The 17,027-nt window shown below is 42.2% G+C and overlaps 1 protein-coding gene across 1 annotated transcript in view; it reads right to left on the reverse strand.

The window, feature by feature from the left end:
- The window catches only part of plxna4 (plexin A4), a 439,320-nt gene that overhangs the window by 116,173 nt on the left and 306,120 nt on the right, over positions 1-17,027 (reverse strand). Inside the window, exons 7-9 of the mRNA XM_036577672.1 lie at positions 13,464-13,617; positions 5,601-5,700; positions 4,155-4,269 (exon numbers count right to left, since the gene is read on the reverse strand). Coding sequence (XP_036433565.1) covers positions 4,155-4,269; positions 5,601-5,700; positions 13,464-13,617 — 369 coding nt within the window. The remainder of the gene's footprint in view (positions 1-4,154; positions 4,270-5,600; positions 5,701-13,463; positions 13,618-17,027) is intronic.

The raw sequence follows: 17,027 nt of genomic DNA on the forward strand, positions 1-17,027 counted from the left end.
GCGAATAGTATGTGGCGCTCTGGAGCAGCTACATATGAGCCTAAGCTCAACATGCCCAATGCCAAGCATCAGCTGGGGGGGTATAGCCCACCCACTCCCCCCCTCAGCGCTGGGCTGTGGAGCAATGGAACTGCATTCTCTGGAGTGATGGAGCTCCATCCAATACCTTTGGGCTGAGCTGAAGTCCACAGAACTGATCATCCAACATCAGCACCTGACCTCCCTAACGCTCTTGTGGCAGCGTGCTATCAAATCCTCGCAGCAGCATCTGGTGTAAAGCCTTCCCAGCAGAGTAGAGGCTGCTACTGCAGCAAATGTAGGACAAACTCCTATTAATAAGCTTTTAAGGAATGTTAGATGATCAAATTATGTGTCTACAAACTTTTGGCCATGCAGTGTATGTTTAAATGTAACTGTGCTGGCACAGTATTCCAAAAATGCGGAATTCTGGGAAAATTAGCTTTTCCTGAAAAAAAGACCACTTCATTTCAAAAGGGGGTGGGGCTAAACCATGAATAAAGTAAATTAAAAGTAATAAGACAAGCGTTTGCAAACATGGCAAAGCAGAACTGGCGTAATCAGTGACAGTCCAGAGCCAACAGCAGCCTGCAGCCACGTAAATGTCGCCATGGCGATAACGTTACTTGAGTAACAGCGCCGCTCCTGCTAGTGTGCAGTGCTACATTGTTAGCTGCTGTTTTATCCTAAAAAATGTTTTGAACTCAGGCTAACTTTTCTAATGCTGTGTTTCTCAGAGCAGCGATGGAAAGGTCTGCCACTGCCAGCGGCAACACAGCAATCCAACAAGAGTTTGAATTTCCCAACTTTTTGCCATCATCCGCGGCGGTGGAACCTTTTTTGGAGCCATGAACGCCGAACATGTCATTGTTGAAGTCAGCCAGTATTATACAACAAAACATGGGAGCGCACAGAGCATCTTCCAACCTTTTCTCACCTTAAATAAAGAATCAACATTGCTTAAGCTCTCCTCTGATAATCATCCATTTTTGCCGGTAACGCTGTCGCCATGGCAACACTTCCATGGCTGTATGCCGCTGTTGGCGTGAATCACGGAACAACGGCAACGTGGACGGCATCAGAGTTGTGCTGCAGCCTTGAGCTCAGCTGGTCAGACAATAAGCCAGATTCTGGGTGTGAGTGCTGAGGCTGAATGGCGTGTGAAGCCTGCTATTGGTATTGGAGATGAGTAGCAGGGGTAGTGCATCTCTCTCTCTCTCTCCCTCTTGCTCTCTCTCTCTCTCCTCCAAGCCCCTAAGGATGACAGTAGGCTGGGTGTCTGGCCCAAGCAGATGTGTTATTTAGTCATGGTGTGCTGTGCCAGAGGCCAGCTAAGAAAGACGGGGCGCGACTCGACACGGCCGTATTAACTCAGAGAGGGTGGGCTGAGCGCTGGGGGTTTAAACCCTGTATTCGAGAATGCTATAGTCGGTCTGCATGACCACGCTTTTATTACTCCAGTCTAGAACATATGAGAGGGACAGACCTGTCTAACAGTGGATAAAGAGAGACAGACAGAAGCAGATTAAGAGAAATGAGAGAGGAGAAAAAAAACCTCAAGAGCATGTCAGCTAATGAAACTTCTAAATTCGTCATTATTTTCTGCCTTGGCCGTCCCTACCTCTCTTTTAATTAAATGGAGTCGTAGTCTTGGCACCGCCAAGCGCTCTAAATACCACCAAATGGGAAGATATAGGCGGAGGGCATTAGTGGTGGGCTGATTTATTTTATTGGATATTTAAATGTAAAGGAGTCAAATTGCTTGGAACGGCGTGCTTCGTTCTGGAGCAGAGGACGCAACGCACTGACACTCCCGGGCGCCATTTGCTCAGACCCCGGGTGTGTACGTGCCTCCGCACGGAGCAAGACTTTGGAAGGGCCTCCCTCCACTTCATCAGCTGTTAAAAAAGCATGAACAGGTTACCCTGGATCTCCTTCCTTCCCCTTAAAAAAATCCCTTAATTGGAACAAAGCGCAGAGATTCATCCACGCAGGGTCAGAGAGAAGGGCCATCTCATTTATCTGAGCAAAGTTGACTCTTCATTGTCTTTGGTGGATTTCTGAGGTAAACATCCAAACTCATTAAGTCGGAAGCGGCGAGTCCACACGGAGAATCCGAACCCCCCTCCGACCCCCCGGTACCGGGGGTTAATGAAATCCAAATTAAACTCATTAGCCAGACGAAACACCTGCCTTAAAACAACAGTCAAACAAAAACATGCGGAGGAAATGTCATTAATATGTGCTAATGCCCCGTCCCTGCTTTTGTGAGCCAGTTGTTAGGCACACAATTCGAAATCCCAATATTAACATGGTCAATATTGACCGCGTGGGTCGGTTGATAATTAGAAAAGCAAATGCGGACGAACCTCGCTGCTCCCACTGAGAGATGCTAATAAACGCTGAGCATTAGTGACCAAACATGTTTGTATGGCTGAAAATCGCAGGAGGGTGAACGCCTATGCATAGTATTATCGAAGCCTGGATGCGCACTCCTGGCATTCTCTCAAGCAGCTTCCTGAGGAGCCAGCTGGGATGCTTTCCCAACATGCCTGAAGAAGCTCCACATATGCTGAACACCAGGTTGCTAAAAACTACTTGGAAATCAATTCATGGGCATCAACTTCACCATACCTACTCTGTTTGGGCTGTTTTCACAGATGTAAACACAGGGTGTGCGCTAAACAACTGACCCGCCAAGTATCGCGAGTCTCCTTCCACTTCCAAGTGAACCCTGGATCACCCCTTTGCTGTTGGAAATATATACACTGGTCAGGCATAACATTATGACCATGTCCTTGTTTCTACGCTCATTGTCCATTTTATCAGCTCCACTTACTGTATAGGTGCACTTTGTAGTTCTACAGTTACAGACTGTAGTCCATCTGTTTCTCTGCATACTTTGTTAGTCCCCTTTTACCCTGTTCTTCAGTGGTCAGGACCCCCATAGACCCTCACAGAGCAGGTACTGTTTGGGTGGTGGATCATTCTCAGCATTGCAGTAACACTGACGTGGTGGTGGTGTGTTAGTGTGTGTTGCACTGTTGCGCTGGTGCGCTCCTCCTCCTGCACTGAACCCAGATTCATCCATCAGACTGCCAGATAGTGAAGCATGATTCATCACTCCAGAGAACGTTTCCACTGCTCCAGAATCCAGTGGCATTGTGCTTTACACCACTCCAGCTGACGCCTGGCACTGCACAGTGATCTGAGGCTTGTGTGCAGCTGTGTGCAGTTCTTGTGCTGATGTTTCCACTAGAGGCAGTTTTGAACTCTGTATTGAGTGTTGCAACAAAGAATAGGTGACTTTTATGTGTTACGGGCTTCAGCACTTGGCAGCCCTGCTGTGAGTCTGGGTGGTCTACCACTTCATGGCTGAGCTGCTGTTGCTCCTAGATGCTTCAGTTTCACAACAGTTGCACATACTTGTATCTTAGCCAAATGTCTAACCAAACAATGAACACCCATGTGTTTAATCTGCCGCATTTCAGCCACTGCAATGTGAAACCAACTCAGCCAAATGAAAAAGAAACAGTCACAACAACTCAAACTCTGGTTTATACTTTACAAGACGAACTAGATGTGAAAACAGCCTTAGAAACTAATTTAAAACATTTTAGCATAAGCCTTTCAAAGATCAATACATCTAACATTACAAAAACACACATTCAATCAGGTGCAGTTACTGTAGCAGCAGTAAAACAGGATATGACAGCTGAGCCCCTCGGGGAAGGTTTGGACTCCGCCTGTTCTCTGCCGAATCACGCCCTGACCTGCTCGTCTGCCTCTGTAATAGCAGCTGGGAGTGCGTCTGGCTCGGGTAAGCAGCTCCCAATACCCGCGGCAGCCTTTTAATTAATCTGATGGGTCCGGGGCGAGGCGCTTCGAGGCGAGAGCTCAGCGCCAATAATATTGATAATTCAGCCACAGCAAGCCGTCAGGAGGGGGTGTTCAGACAGAAATATGAGAGTTTAATGAAAATCAAGGCTAACTGGCAACGGCTCAAAGGAGGAGTTCTGCTAAATCCCAGTTTAACTGTTTTCAGATAGGGTGAACCAACCAGGAGTTCAAATGAGATAGTAGGACTCCTGATAACCAATCAGAGCTGGGGGGATAATCAACAATTCAGAACCTACCTCAGGTTGCTTGACCCGGCCTTCTTGGAAGGAGCAGCTGCGAGGGTCGTGGGTGCAGGTATGGCGGTACTTGCACCAGTGGCATTGGTATGGACTTCCAACACAGGAAAGACACCTGAAAAAAAGAGACACAAAGCAAAAAAGTGGTTTCAGTTTACAAGGAGATATTATACTGGGTGTGGCCTAACAAAAAGATACAGTCCCACTTTGGATATTGGCTGTTTGGATAGACCCTCTAGACCAGGGGTTGGCAACATGCGTCTCCAGAGTCGCATGCGGCTCTTTTACTGTCCTGTTGCGGCTCCACAGCAGAATCAGATTTGTAGGTAAAAATAAAATAATTCTCCTTTGCAGTAAAATAAAGCTCTGCTGATCGTTCAACACAGTTTAACAATAAATGGTCTTAAACTCTGGAGTTAATGTAGAACTGCTAATTCACCCTTTAACCCTGAAGGCTGGCATGCAGACTCCTGGTCACCATAGCAACGCAGACAACAATCTCGCCTAGCTAGTAGCGAAAAGGCAAAGAGAAAGATTTACGACGAACATCGATAATTTGGAGACGACTGACCTTGTTTACATTTATAATCACTCCAGCTGGTTTCCTGATACGTTCAATCTGCTATGAGAAACTATCGAACACTAAAAAGTTGCAAAGCTGAAGTCAGTTTCTCATTCACCAGCTTCTTGTTCAAATTTTCTCGTTCCATGCCTTAATTCTGGCACCTCAGGCTCCATTTAAGGTGGAACGGGAAAATTTGAACAAGAAGCTGGCGAATGAGAAGCGACTTCAGCCTCGTAAAAAATCAAACGTTGAGAGACATTTTACATTACATTTTTGAGGAAAGGTTTCCTGCTGAAGATGCAAGAAAAGCAGCTACAGCTGAGCTAAAGCTTAAAGCAGAGCAAAGTAAGTCTGTGTTTTTTTTTTTTTTTTATTATTTATATTTTTTAGCCTATACCAGCACATCAGCACATACTGAGACATATTTACAGCCAAGATGGCAAAACAGACATAAAATGTTGTGGCTCCCTTATTATTAGAACTTCAATTAACAAAAGTTTTTAAGGCAGACTGGCAACAAATCTTTATTTACACTCTGGACTATCTATGTTCAAAATATGAATAAACTATCTGGAGAAACTTTAGCTACATGTAGATATTACGCTGACCACAGAGGAAAGTTCCATCAAGATTTATATTTTCCCAACTTTGGTAGGTTGCCTCAGAAGTGGAATACTCTGAATACTCTGCAAAAAATTGGCGCTGAAAGATGCCAGTCCTCCTATAAAGCATGAAACGACGCTCCATTTAGGTTCTGATTTGAGGTCATTCATAGGGTGAATTTGATAGACATTTAGTTGAATGTAAGTTATATGCAAGATAATCCTCTAAAAGGCATCAACTGTGGGCTATTCGCATAATGTGTTACCCAAGATACTTACGATTTATGGACACTACAGTTGTAGAAGACAAAGCTTGTGTTGGCAAACGCCAGGCCCGTCTCCTTGGACTTGAGGTAGAGCTGCACAATCTGGTGGTCACCTGGAAAACGCAGGAACATCAGCATGTTAGAAAATTAAACCATTTTATTCCAGCCACACCACTCCACTGTATAAACATCTGAGCATGAAGCGTTGATGATAAGGTGCTTAATAAGAGCATTAGGCTACCATTCAACAACAATACGAACAAAGCATAATCACACAGAACGTGAAACAGGAATTTGAAGATAATGTGGAACCTGACTGTTATCACATCCTATAGGGAACAAGCATAAATATGGCATTTTCTGCCATTTTTTAATGCACAATTCCTGTTTATTTGCTGAAAAAAACACAAAATATAAAAGGGGTCATGACCTTTTTTCCAATATGTTAAATTCAGTAAATAAACAGTGAGTGTGCATTAAAATGCAAAAGTGTGTTCTCTGTAGACTTATTTTCAGATAATCAACAAAACATGTCATTTGACTAGAATGTGCCCAATTGTTTGCATACAACTGTAACTTTATGTGATAAATAGATTTTAAAAAAATATATTTTTTGCCAAAAAGCTCACAACTTCCGCAAAACAATGTTTTGTGCATCAGGCATCATATCGTCGCCGTCCAAAGAAAAAGGTAACTTGGTAACTTTTCCAAAATGGTAACTAACTAATGTTGGTTAAATGTTTTAAAATTTTTTCCAAGCAATTTTGAAGCACTTCTAGTGGTTCAATCATCATGAAATTCTCACAGATTTTAGACAGCGATGATATGCGTAATCATTAAATGTAATAATTTTCGAAGCGTTTAGACACATTATACATATCAGACATCTGGTTCCCATTTCCACCACTGTGAACAATTCTGTCTCAGAAAGTTTCTCCAGACATTTCACATCAAACTACTCTGAATGACTTTGTTTAACATCTTCACCATTTAATTAAGTGGAAATTTTGAAAGACTGGTGGAATTCCCCTGTAATGCTATATCAAACATCATTAAAGCGTATGCAGCAGGAATGTAACTGTTAGGCCTCACAACTAAGCGGCAAGTCTGGGTTAAGTTCGCACCCAGGACTCTGTTATACAAGCGGGAGTTTTCACCTCCTATCTGCCGAATGCAAAACATCCACGTCCATCCAAAAGTCTTTTAAAGTCCCTTTGAAAAGGGAGATTATGGAAAAAGAGAGAGAGGGAGAAAGAGGGAGAGACGGAGAGGAACCTGTACAAGTTGATGAATATGTGGCACAAAAGGATTTTCTGTGTCCTTTTGTCGGCGCTAATGAAGGACCTCATGTTTAATTCAACGAGCCGGACGCCGACGTCTCCCCTCTCGGAGGAAGAGCGCGCACCTCTCTTTGTCACCCTCTCTCGTTTTCCGCCTTTATCTCTGTCTCTTATTCGCTCCCACCTCTTCTTTAGCACTCTCTTCTCTCTCTCTCTCACTCTTTCTCTCCGCCCCCCTCCCTTCTCTCTCTCAGTCTCCCCGACAAAGAGGGAATCATTCATCAATCACTGAAAAGTGTGCCTGACAATGAATCTGTCCTAATTAGTCCACCTAAATGTTACCTTGATGGCTGGTATCTCTGGAGTGTGTGTGTGTGTGTGTGTGTGTGTGTGTGTGTGTGTGTGCAGGCCTCCTGACACATCCTGGAGAGCGTGCTTCCCTTAATGAGTCACACAGGACACATATGGTTACCATGACGCTGAGGAGGAGAGAGGAAGAGACAGGACGAGACGAGCTGACAAATGACCTTCCTCTTTGTTTTATCTTCTCTTTATCGGCCGTGTACCTGCACGCGCTCGCCTGTGTGCATGAGTGGAGAGAACTGAACAGGAGTGTAATAACGCATCGTGACGTTGTGATATTGCATAGCAAAACTATGACCTTCTTCTTGCGCCATCTAACGCAATTGCACTGCTTGAACCCGGCCTGGTGTAAGGAAAATAGCTGACGAAGTCTAAAGATGGCGTGAGACTCTCACAGCGCCGACCAGAAAAGCTGATATCGTACAAACTTTATTGCAAACTACTATAGTTATGTCTGCATGTTTAACCTAGCAACCAACTGGGTATTTTAGTTAGCCTTTAATATAAGATGAAATGGCCAATGAGGGGTACCTAACAAACTGGCAACTCAGTGCCTTCTCATTATTTTATTTTGCTAACATTTCTAGGAAACACAAATGCTGTAATATTCCACAGATGTGACAGAGAAGTCTGACGCCACCTAGTGCGACTAACCATGATAGCCAAAGTAAGAAAATATCGCTGCTGTCGGAAGAAAACCTTATATCTCCGTGTTTGCCATTTTTCAGTTTTTGACATAATCTGAAAATGCCTGATGGCCTTTATATTGTGTGTAAATTTCATGATGAATGGACCAAAAGAAACAGCCCAAAATTACTTGGAAAGACGTCTGGTTCCATTGACTTACATTAAAAGTAAAGTAGGTTTTTTCCTTCTCCTGTAAAGTTACCATTTTGGAGATACGAGGTTTTCTTCCGACAACAGCGATATATTTTTCTGTTCTCAGTGTTAACATGCCAACATGAGAATATCAGTGTGTCCCAATTCAGGGGCTGCATCCTTTGGAGGACGTGGTCTATGAAGGCGTGTCCTTCCAAGGCTGTGTAGACCCACGAAGGCTGAACTGAAATGAGGCGTTCTGCCCTACGGCTGATTTTCTGTTTGTGTCACAGCACCGCTGTTCCCGCCCTTACCGTTGCGCCACAAAACGCCGCCCCTGTCAAGTTCTTTAAACTTCTTTAAAGATGGGGCCAGAAACTTTTCTTTCTTTTTTCATTTTTTTTCATGTATTAGAGCTGGACATGCTTTACCGCCGGTCACTGATGAGTTCGCTGTTCGACTCAGTTTAAACCCAATACTTATATCTAAAAGTGTCTCTTTAGCCGCTGAACGCTTCTCTGCTGACACCATGTTCTCGAATCATTGGCACGCAATGAACCTCGGGATATGTTGGCTGGCGAAGGATGTACCTGTTGGAACCTTCATTGCCATGGAAAAGAAGGGCACATTTCTCGGCCGCATATTAAGGAACCTTCGAAATGGGACAGTCTAGTGGCGCCGCAGTGACGCAGTCAGCCTTCAAATGCAGCCTCCGAAGGACGCAGCCCCTGAATTGGGACACACTGTATAATCTGCCTTGTGTAGAAAATGACCACTGCCTCTTAACACTGGAGGAGGCTTTAGTACAGTACGCTTCACTTTACTTAGAGCGGACAAATACGACTTATGAGCTCTTATAATTTGTTATGATCAGTACTTATAATGTAAAACTAACACGCACTAGGAACTGAACACACAAACAACAGCTTACAAACCTAACCTAAAACAGCATACAATAGCTAAACGATCGAGCTAACAAGTGCTTTAGGTTTAATAAAGAACTGCTATGCTATTCTAACAAACTCTCAGACAAAAGAGAGCTCTTTAACAGAACTACAAGAGCACTGATGTTATTTAGCCTAGATTCATTAGCCAGCCAGCTACACAGATAGCGAGCATATATCGGTTCGCTGGCTTGATAAGGTCGGAACCCCACTGACCGTTCGACACTGCTGGTCCACCTTCGGACCACCGAGATTAATGTCCTCTAACTGGTTTTTAATCTCCCCAAACAGATTTTAAATGCAAATAGCATTTTATTTTAGAAAACAAACTTAGACAAATATTACAAACAACTGAGAGAAAAAAATAGGGCTAAAATAACATCATTTTGTAGAAAATGTTGTTGCTGACACTGATCAAAGTTATTTACTAAACCAATTTACAAAGGATAACTAAAGAAAGAAAGGAAGGAAAAATAAGGAAGTGGAAAATGTGCGATGATAAGTGGGACTTTGGTCTAATACTCTGCTCAAACATCGGTGGACTGCCCGGAAAACGCTGAGGAAAACATCAGCGGGCCGCCAGCTTTGCCATCAGCAGGCCAACAGTGGTCCACTACCCTTTTTAAAAATTCTGTTGCTACACATCAAAATAGTGAACTTGAGTATTAATCATAAAATAAATTAAACTCAAGTGAAAGTAAATTTACTGATTATGCTTCAAAAGTTACAGTGAAAAATGTACTGAAGTACAATAATGAGAGCTCCAACTCTGTGAGCGTGTGAGGCCTAAGCTGGACTCTTCCGGATCGCTTGACCCCAGCAGGCTGGCCAAACCTGCAATTTCACGGTGGCCCGACCGCCTTTCCTGCATCACCTGTCATTATTCACACAGTCCCTCTCCCAGCCGCCCATTCACATCTCCAACTGGAACCGTCCAGCCAGCCGCCCATTCTGCTAAAGCACAGCTTTACACTCGCCATATCAACAGCGCTGAAAAAGAACCGGTTCTCCACCACAGCCCGGCCACCGCCTCGGTGAACAGCCCTTCCCTTCAAAGGAAATTAAACCCATTCAATTAAACCTATTCAGCCACTATTTTCTGTATCAGACCCGGGGAGAGAAAGAACATCTGTCTACGTGCTTGAAGAAAAATGAGCGTTTCTGCTCTTTTTCTGCCTCGTACAGCGTAAACGTGTGGAGGAATTCCCTCGCCACTGCCGGAGCGCGGCGTCTTTATTATCGCCACGTTGCGACGTATTTATACGATGAAAAATTGCCCGGCTCAGACAGCTGGCCAGATGTGAGTACTTTTCAATTATCCTGAGTTTAACCAACCGCAGTGCTAAACGAGAGAGCAGGAGAACGAGTGTTTGTTCTTTCTCTTTCTTATCGAGCACAATGACCACAGTCCAGAGTGTTTCTCTGGCTGTGGAGAGGACTGACCCGCCGAGGAGGTTGAATCACTGCAACTTCACCTAACTAACCCACAGGGAGAGAGAAAGAGAGAGAGAGAGAGAGAGAGAGAGAGAGTGTGAATGAGAAAGTGAGTGAGAGAGATGGGCAAGTGGGGGGGGCAGAAAGAGAGTAAGGGAAAGAGGGAAGGGGGATATGAGGGAAAGAGAGAGACAGAGAGAGGGAAAAAGAAAGGGGGGAAGTGGGAAAAGAGAGAAGAGTGAGAAAGTGAGGGAACAACAGGCAGAGCGAGAGGGAGAAGTGAGAAATATAGAAAAAGAAAGTGAAGGAGAAAGTAAAGACAGAGAAGCAAGGGAAAGTGAGGGACGGAGAGAGAGAGAAAGAGAGAGAGAGGAGAGTGAGAGAAAGAGAGAGAAGGCGAAGGTGAGGAAAGAAGAGAAAAACAGAAGCTGCGGCAAAGAGAGAGAGAAAGAGAGAGAGAAGGGGAAAGCGAGTGAAGGGGAGAGAATGAGAGAGAGAAGAGAAAAAGAGAGACAGGGAAGCTGAAGTAAAGGGAGGCAAAGTGAGAAAGAGAGGGAAGGTGAAGAGAGAGAGAGAGAGAGAGAGAGAGAGGGAAGCTGAGGCAGAGAGAGAAAAAGTGAGTGACAGAAAAACAGAAGCTGAGGCAAAGAGAGATAGAGATAGAGAAAGAGAAGAGGAAAGTGAGTGAAGGGGAGAAAGAATGAGAGAGAGAGAGAGAGAGAGAGAGAGAGGAAAGTGAGAAAATAGAGCAAGAGAAAGAGATAGAAAGAGAAGTGAGACAGAGAGACAGAGAAGCTGAGATAAAGAGAGACAGAGTGAGAAAGAGGGTGAAGGTGAAGAGAGGGAGAGAGAGAGAGAGAGAGAGAGAGGGAGAGAGGGAGAGAGAGGTTGTCTTAAGGGTGGAGGTGGCAGTGAAATGCCAATCTAGCACATGATTATTCACTCAATTACAAACATGTCCTGCGGCACCGAGTCAACAGCTGCAGGCGAGATAATGAGAAACAAAAAGAGCATGTAAGCATCCGTCTCTGCTCCGGGGTCTCTCTTTCATTCCTCCCCTCTCTCTCTCTCTCACCCCCTCTTCACCCCCTCCCTCTTTTGCGTATGATGCTAACGCAGTCTCTCAGGAGCGCGGGGCGCATCGTCCCATCCAACCGCTCCAATTACCGTGCCGCGTGAGTAAGTGGAGACGCGCGCAGGGTTAAATTGGTTGGCTTCGAGGGCCTTTTGCTTGCCGTGTGTTTATCTTGGTGGAGGTACAGCTCCTGTTTTCCTTACTCAACAACAGCGCCATCGCGTTCCACCATCCTCACTCACCGCTGATGTAATTGCGCCAATTATCTGTATTTTCCTGAGCAGGCGCTGCAAGTAGTTTCTTGACGCTGCTCTGGAAATCACTAATATTTTACACTCCTTGATACGCAGTGTTTTACAGTGTTGTTCCAAACACCGTGTGGAAACAGCAGGGCCTCAGTCTGGCGTGGCTTCATAGAGAATGACTGGCTGTACAAAAACACTGGCAGTGCAAATGTGTCATCCAGTGTGCAACAAGCAGTCACATCACATCTTCACTACCACTCTGGCTTTCACGCTTAGGTATGTCTGGAGTTAATGGTACGGTTTGCTATACTGTTTAAATATAATTACATAACCACATACTTTATTACATAATGAACTGCATTTACATTTAATTTGCATTCTGAATAGACGGTCTTTCTCCTCTTCCACTGGAAGGTGTCTATGGAGTGTTTCAAAGTGTGTCAAGATTTCTCGGCTTGCTTTTCTCAATGCCAGTACATATATATGTATATATTATATATATATTTACTGTTGCTGTCCAAAGAAAAACAAGTATCTGCAAAATGGTAACTTTATAGGAGAAGACAAAAACACTCTTACCTTTCAGTGTAAGTTAATGTAAAGAGATGATATCTATCTATCTATCTATCTATCTATCTATCTATCTATATATATACATATATATATATATATATATATATATATATATATATATATATATATATGAATATATGAATGTATAGAATGAATGTATTTAATGAAAGTGCCTTGATGATGTCAGATTTCATTCCATATTCTCAAGTTTCATTCCATTTATTCAGAGTTTTCAATCATTACATATATATATATATATATATATATATATATGTTTGCTCAGTCAGCTGATACACATATCGTTCACTGAACTCAATAATAAGTTCAAGAATTAGCCTGCATTAAAACATATAATGTCAAACGCTGCAGCAACGCTTTTTAAACTTCACACCGTTCCCACTGGACTTCACGATGTATCAAACGCTGCATTCAGGGGAATTTTCTGTTGGACAAGTACAATTTGTGTTTAATGTGAAGTGGCTGGATTGGTCAGTAGCTTTGAGAGGTGCAACCCAAATACATCAGTGAGTCCAGTTTGAGCTGTTACTGTGATGATGCTGCATAGCATGTCAGAGATTCGTGAAACAAACTTGTGTGAGTCTCACAAGTAAACCCTCAGACTTGACAGCTATGGGCTTTGTTCATAACATCTGCATGAGCTCGTCATGACGACTGACATGAACCTGCATAAACTCTTATAAAGGCTTATTCCAATTGGCATCGTTTGTCAACTTTGATGTTAAGCTGACGTAACACGGTGGCATGACATCATTTTTTCTGACATTGGGTGAAATGACAGCACATTATAACGACTTTGTAGCCTAGAGTATATCACAGTGACATAATGCTGATGATGTGCACGCTGTCGTATCATCAGCATTGTGTTTCTGTGATACACACTGAGATACAGTGAAAGTGTACATGGCAGATGCAATCTTAATGACAAATGATGACTACTGGAATAAGTATTTATAAGTGTTTATGTAGGTTCATGTCAGAGCTTAAGTAGGTGTCATGCAGCCTTATGAACACTGCCCTACTGTAAAGTGTTACTGAAATAATTAATATAAAATGACATGCTTTTGTCATTGCATTGGCTTGGTCTACTGCTTCCAGCTTTAGAGGGACAGTGCGTGTTCACACCTTGGTCTACGACGATGCGCGGCACCTCCTTCTCAGCCGGGGAGCTGCAGGTGATGCGATTTCCCTCCACCAGCCCATCCATCTCAGCCAGGTCCTCAAAAGTGCAGTTCACGCCGGCAGACAGTTCGGGAACATTGTGGGCTTCCAGAACGAGCTGTGAGAGACGACAGACACGGACAATCAAACACAGGAAAAAACAACGTGAAAAAATAGGGAAAGAACACTGAACAATCCATTTAGTTCCAACAGTCTGTTCAATTTTATTAATGTAGCCATTTTTATAACAAATATTGTCCCAAATGAGACATACAAAATGTGTGTGTGTCCAGACCTCTAATGCGCAAGATGATGGTGACAGTGGCCATTAAAACTTGATGCTCTGGTTAATCAGTGTAGTCTTTCACACTGGCCATGTGCAATACGTTTAAATAACATGCATGAAGCACAAAAATAAGCTTTGTGTGTATTTTTGATGCTCGTCTCCATCGTACAAACAGTAATAAGTACAGTATTCTAGCAATATTATTCAATCTTGGCCCATGTTTAAATCAGCAGACAGCTGTAGGATAAGAAAGGATTTGTTCCTAAACATCTGCAGGTTATATATCGCTGTTGGAAAAAACCTCGTATCTCCAAAATGGTAACTTTACAGGAGAAGGAAAAAACCTACTTCACTTTTAATGTAAGTCAATAGAACCAGAATTTTTTCCAAGCAATTTTGGGTCGTTTCTTTTGGTCCATTCATCATGAAATTTACAAACAATGTAAAGAGCAACAGGTATTTTCAGATTATGTCAAAAACTGAAAAACAACAAAACTGGAGATACGAGCGATATATAACTTTTTCAATACCAGATAAAAGAAATGTGGACAGTTTCATCAGTGTGACGCACGTGGGTCATGTGCAGTGTGAAACAGCGTCCAGCCGCAGAGCAGTGCACGCTTACGGCACACACTGCCTCACTTCTGGTGTAAAATGATGTAACAGAGCATGAGAAACGAATCAAGGAACCAAGACCCAGAAGAGGAACCTATTCTTCTCTGGGCTGAACCAGATAGTGGAGTTAAGATACAAATAGCCAACGTTTACAAGTGAGATCAACAGAAGCAGAGAGAGATCCATGAGATAAGCCGAAGACTAATGCAGGACGGCATCAGAAAACTGAGAGAAAAAGATCTGGGAGAAATAAAGACTCCTAGACGGTTCTTCTTGGCTTTTTAAAGGAGAAAAGGAAACATTATATGGAGATTCTTTAAACTTTATAAAGGCTCTTGAAACTCACACCTCTCACTTGGAAAAAGAGGTTCTTTAAAGAACTACCAATTGAAAGGCACCAGAAGTGGCTCTTCGGTGGCAAGAACCCTGTTGGGGACCTTTATTTTTAAGAGTGCAGGTGGGAGTTAGAGAAATAGAGAAGATAGGCAGAAATACAAATAGGGTGCATGAAAATATCATGAACCATATCAGTATATTGGCTGTTATTCGCTTCAAAAAAACTGATGTTGACTGGCATTAACAGTCCTATGCAAATGTTTGGGCGCCCCTGGATAAATTACATGTTTCGTTGATTTTCTAAGTGAAAATAAGTGAAACCCCTTAAAATCCCAGGCTTATTACATACTATGGCTTATTATTTAGTAACTACAGGGACTTCAATGCAAACTGGCTGAGCTATTCTTAGATTATAGAAGTGTGTAATAAAACTTTGGGCCTGCTGTTGAGCCCTGACCATGTAAGGGGTTAACACATCCTCTACAGAGAACACACTTCTGTACATTTTAATGCACAATCAAAGTTAATTTGCTGAATTTAACTTAATGGGAAAATATATAAAACATAAAATGTAGCTTGTGCAAAAGCCACATTTTATATTTTATGTGGTTTTTCCAATATGTTAAACCCAAATATGCAGAAAAAATGCCATATTGAAGGGTGTTTTCTGTAGAGGATGTGTTAACTTGTTTTCCAGAAAATCAATACTAGTAATTCTTTTGGCTGTACATGAAAAAGATCAGATACCAGCATCAGAACCGTGTACTGTTCAAAACCTGCGTTCTGAGTTTCCACACTGTAAAAAATATTATCTTGTCAAGTCAAATTATCTTAAATCTAGTCGATATATCTAATATTTCTTATTAGATAATATCTTGTCAAGTCAAATTATCTTAAATCTAGTATCTTAAATCTAGTCGATATATCTAATATTTCTCCTGTTGAGATTGTTGTAAGCTTATTTTATGATAATTTAACTTATTTCCAAACATTTTTTACCGGTTTTAAGTAATTTTATTATTATTAAGTAAAATTATCTCACTATATCTCACTATATATGAATGTATATAAATGTGCTTAAAACAAGCTAAATTACTTAAAACAGGTAAAAATGTATAGAAATAAGCTAAATCTTAAAATAATTGCAAAATCATCTCAAAATAAGAAATATTAAATATATCGACTAGAATTCAGATAATTTCGCTTGACAACATAATATTTTTTGCTGTGCAGCTTAAAAATACAGTGACACAAACACAAGCTACACTGCAAAAAATGATATCGTAGCAAGTAAAATCACCCTAAATCTAGTCGATATATCTAATATTTCTCATTATGAGATGATGAAATAATATTATAAGATTATTTAAACCTGTTTCTATAAATGTTTACTTGTTTTAAGTAATTTGATCTAGTGAAAGTGTCTTTATTCCATTGGCAGATCATTTTACATACTTCAAGAATTAATGCTTAAAACAAGTAACATGATCTGCCAATGGAATAAAGACACTTTCATGAGATTAAATTACTTAAAACAAGTAAAACATGTCTAGAAATAAGTTCAATAATCATATAATATTCTTACAATAATCCCATAATAAGAAATTGTAGATATACTGACACCACTTGAGAAGTTTTCCTTGCTGAGAAGTCTTTGTTGCAGTGTATTCTCCACAACATGATTCAAACTGAACAGAAAATGGCAAAAATCTAACCTTCAGCTGCACCTCAGACACCAAAGAGTCCAAGAAAATAAACCCAGCGATTAGATAAATATCTGAGCGTGACCGTCTGCCCCGATACAAAGGAGCCAGCGAAGCAGCAGGTCACACACACACTGGCCATCTCTACAGCAGGGAAATGACCAGCGCTATCAAGAGCCTTCACCCAGCCATCTGTAGGCCCACCCTGACTTTAATATGACTCATTGGACACAGAAGGGACGGACGGAGGAGAGAAAAAGGAGCGAGGGAGACAGAAAGAGAAGATTGGTGATGTAATTTCTCCACTTTATTTCAGCCTTTATCTGCTTTGCTGCGGGAGAAAGATTGCTCGGCCTGATCCAAAAAAGCAAAACAAAAAAAAATCAATAACAAGGACAAATCCAATGATCGAACAGTAATGGCCCTGTTCTCGGCCTCCTTCTCTCTCTTTCTCTCCCCCATTGAAACACAGGTACAAACACCTCGGATTAGTCGCTCTCCGAACTGTTTATCGTCACTAGTTTTCTTTTGCTCTTGTTTATTTCTCAGCAGCAGGCGTTTTTGTTTTTTTTGTGGATGGAAGTGAAG

This window comes from Colossoma macropomum, unplaced genomic scaffold (assembly GCF_904425465.1).
Source record: "Colossoma macropomum unplaced genomic scaffold, Colossoma_macropomum, whole genome shotgun sequence".
Classification (NCBI taxonomy): Eukaryota; Metazoa; Chordata; class Actinopteri; order Characiformes; family Serrasalmidae; genus Colossoma; species Colossoma macropomum.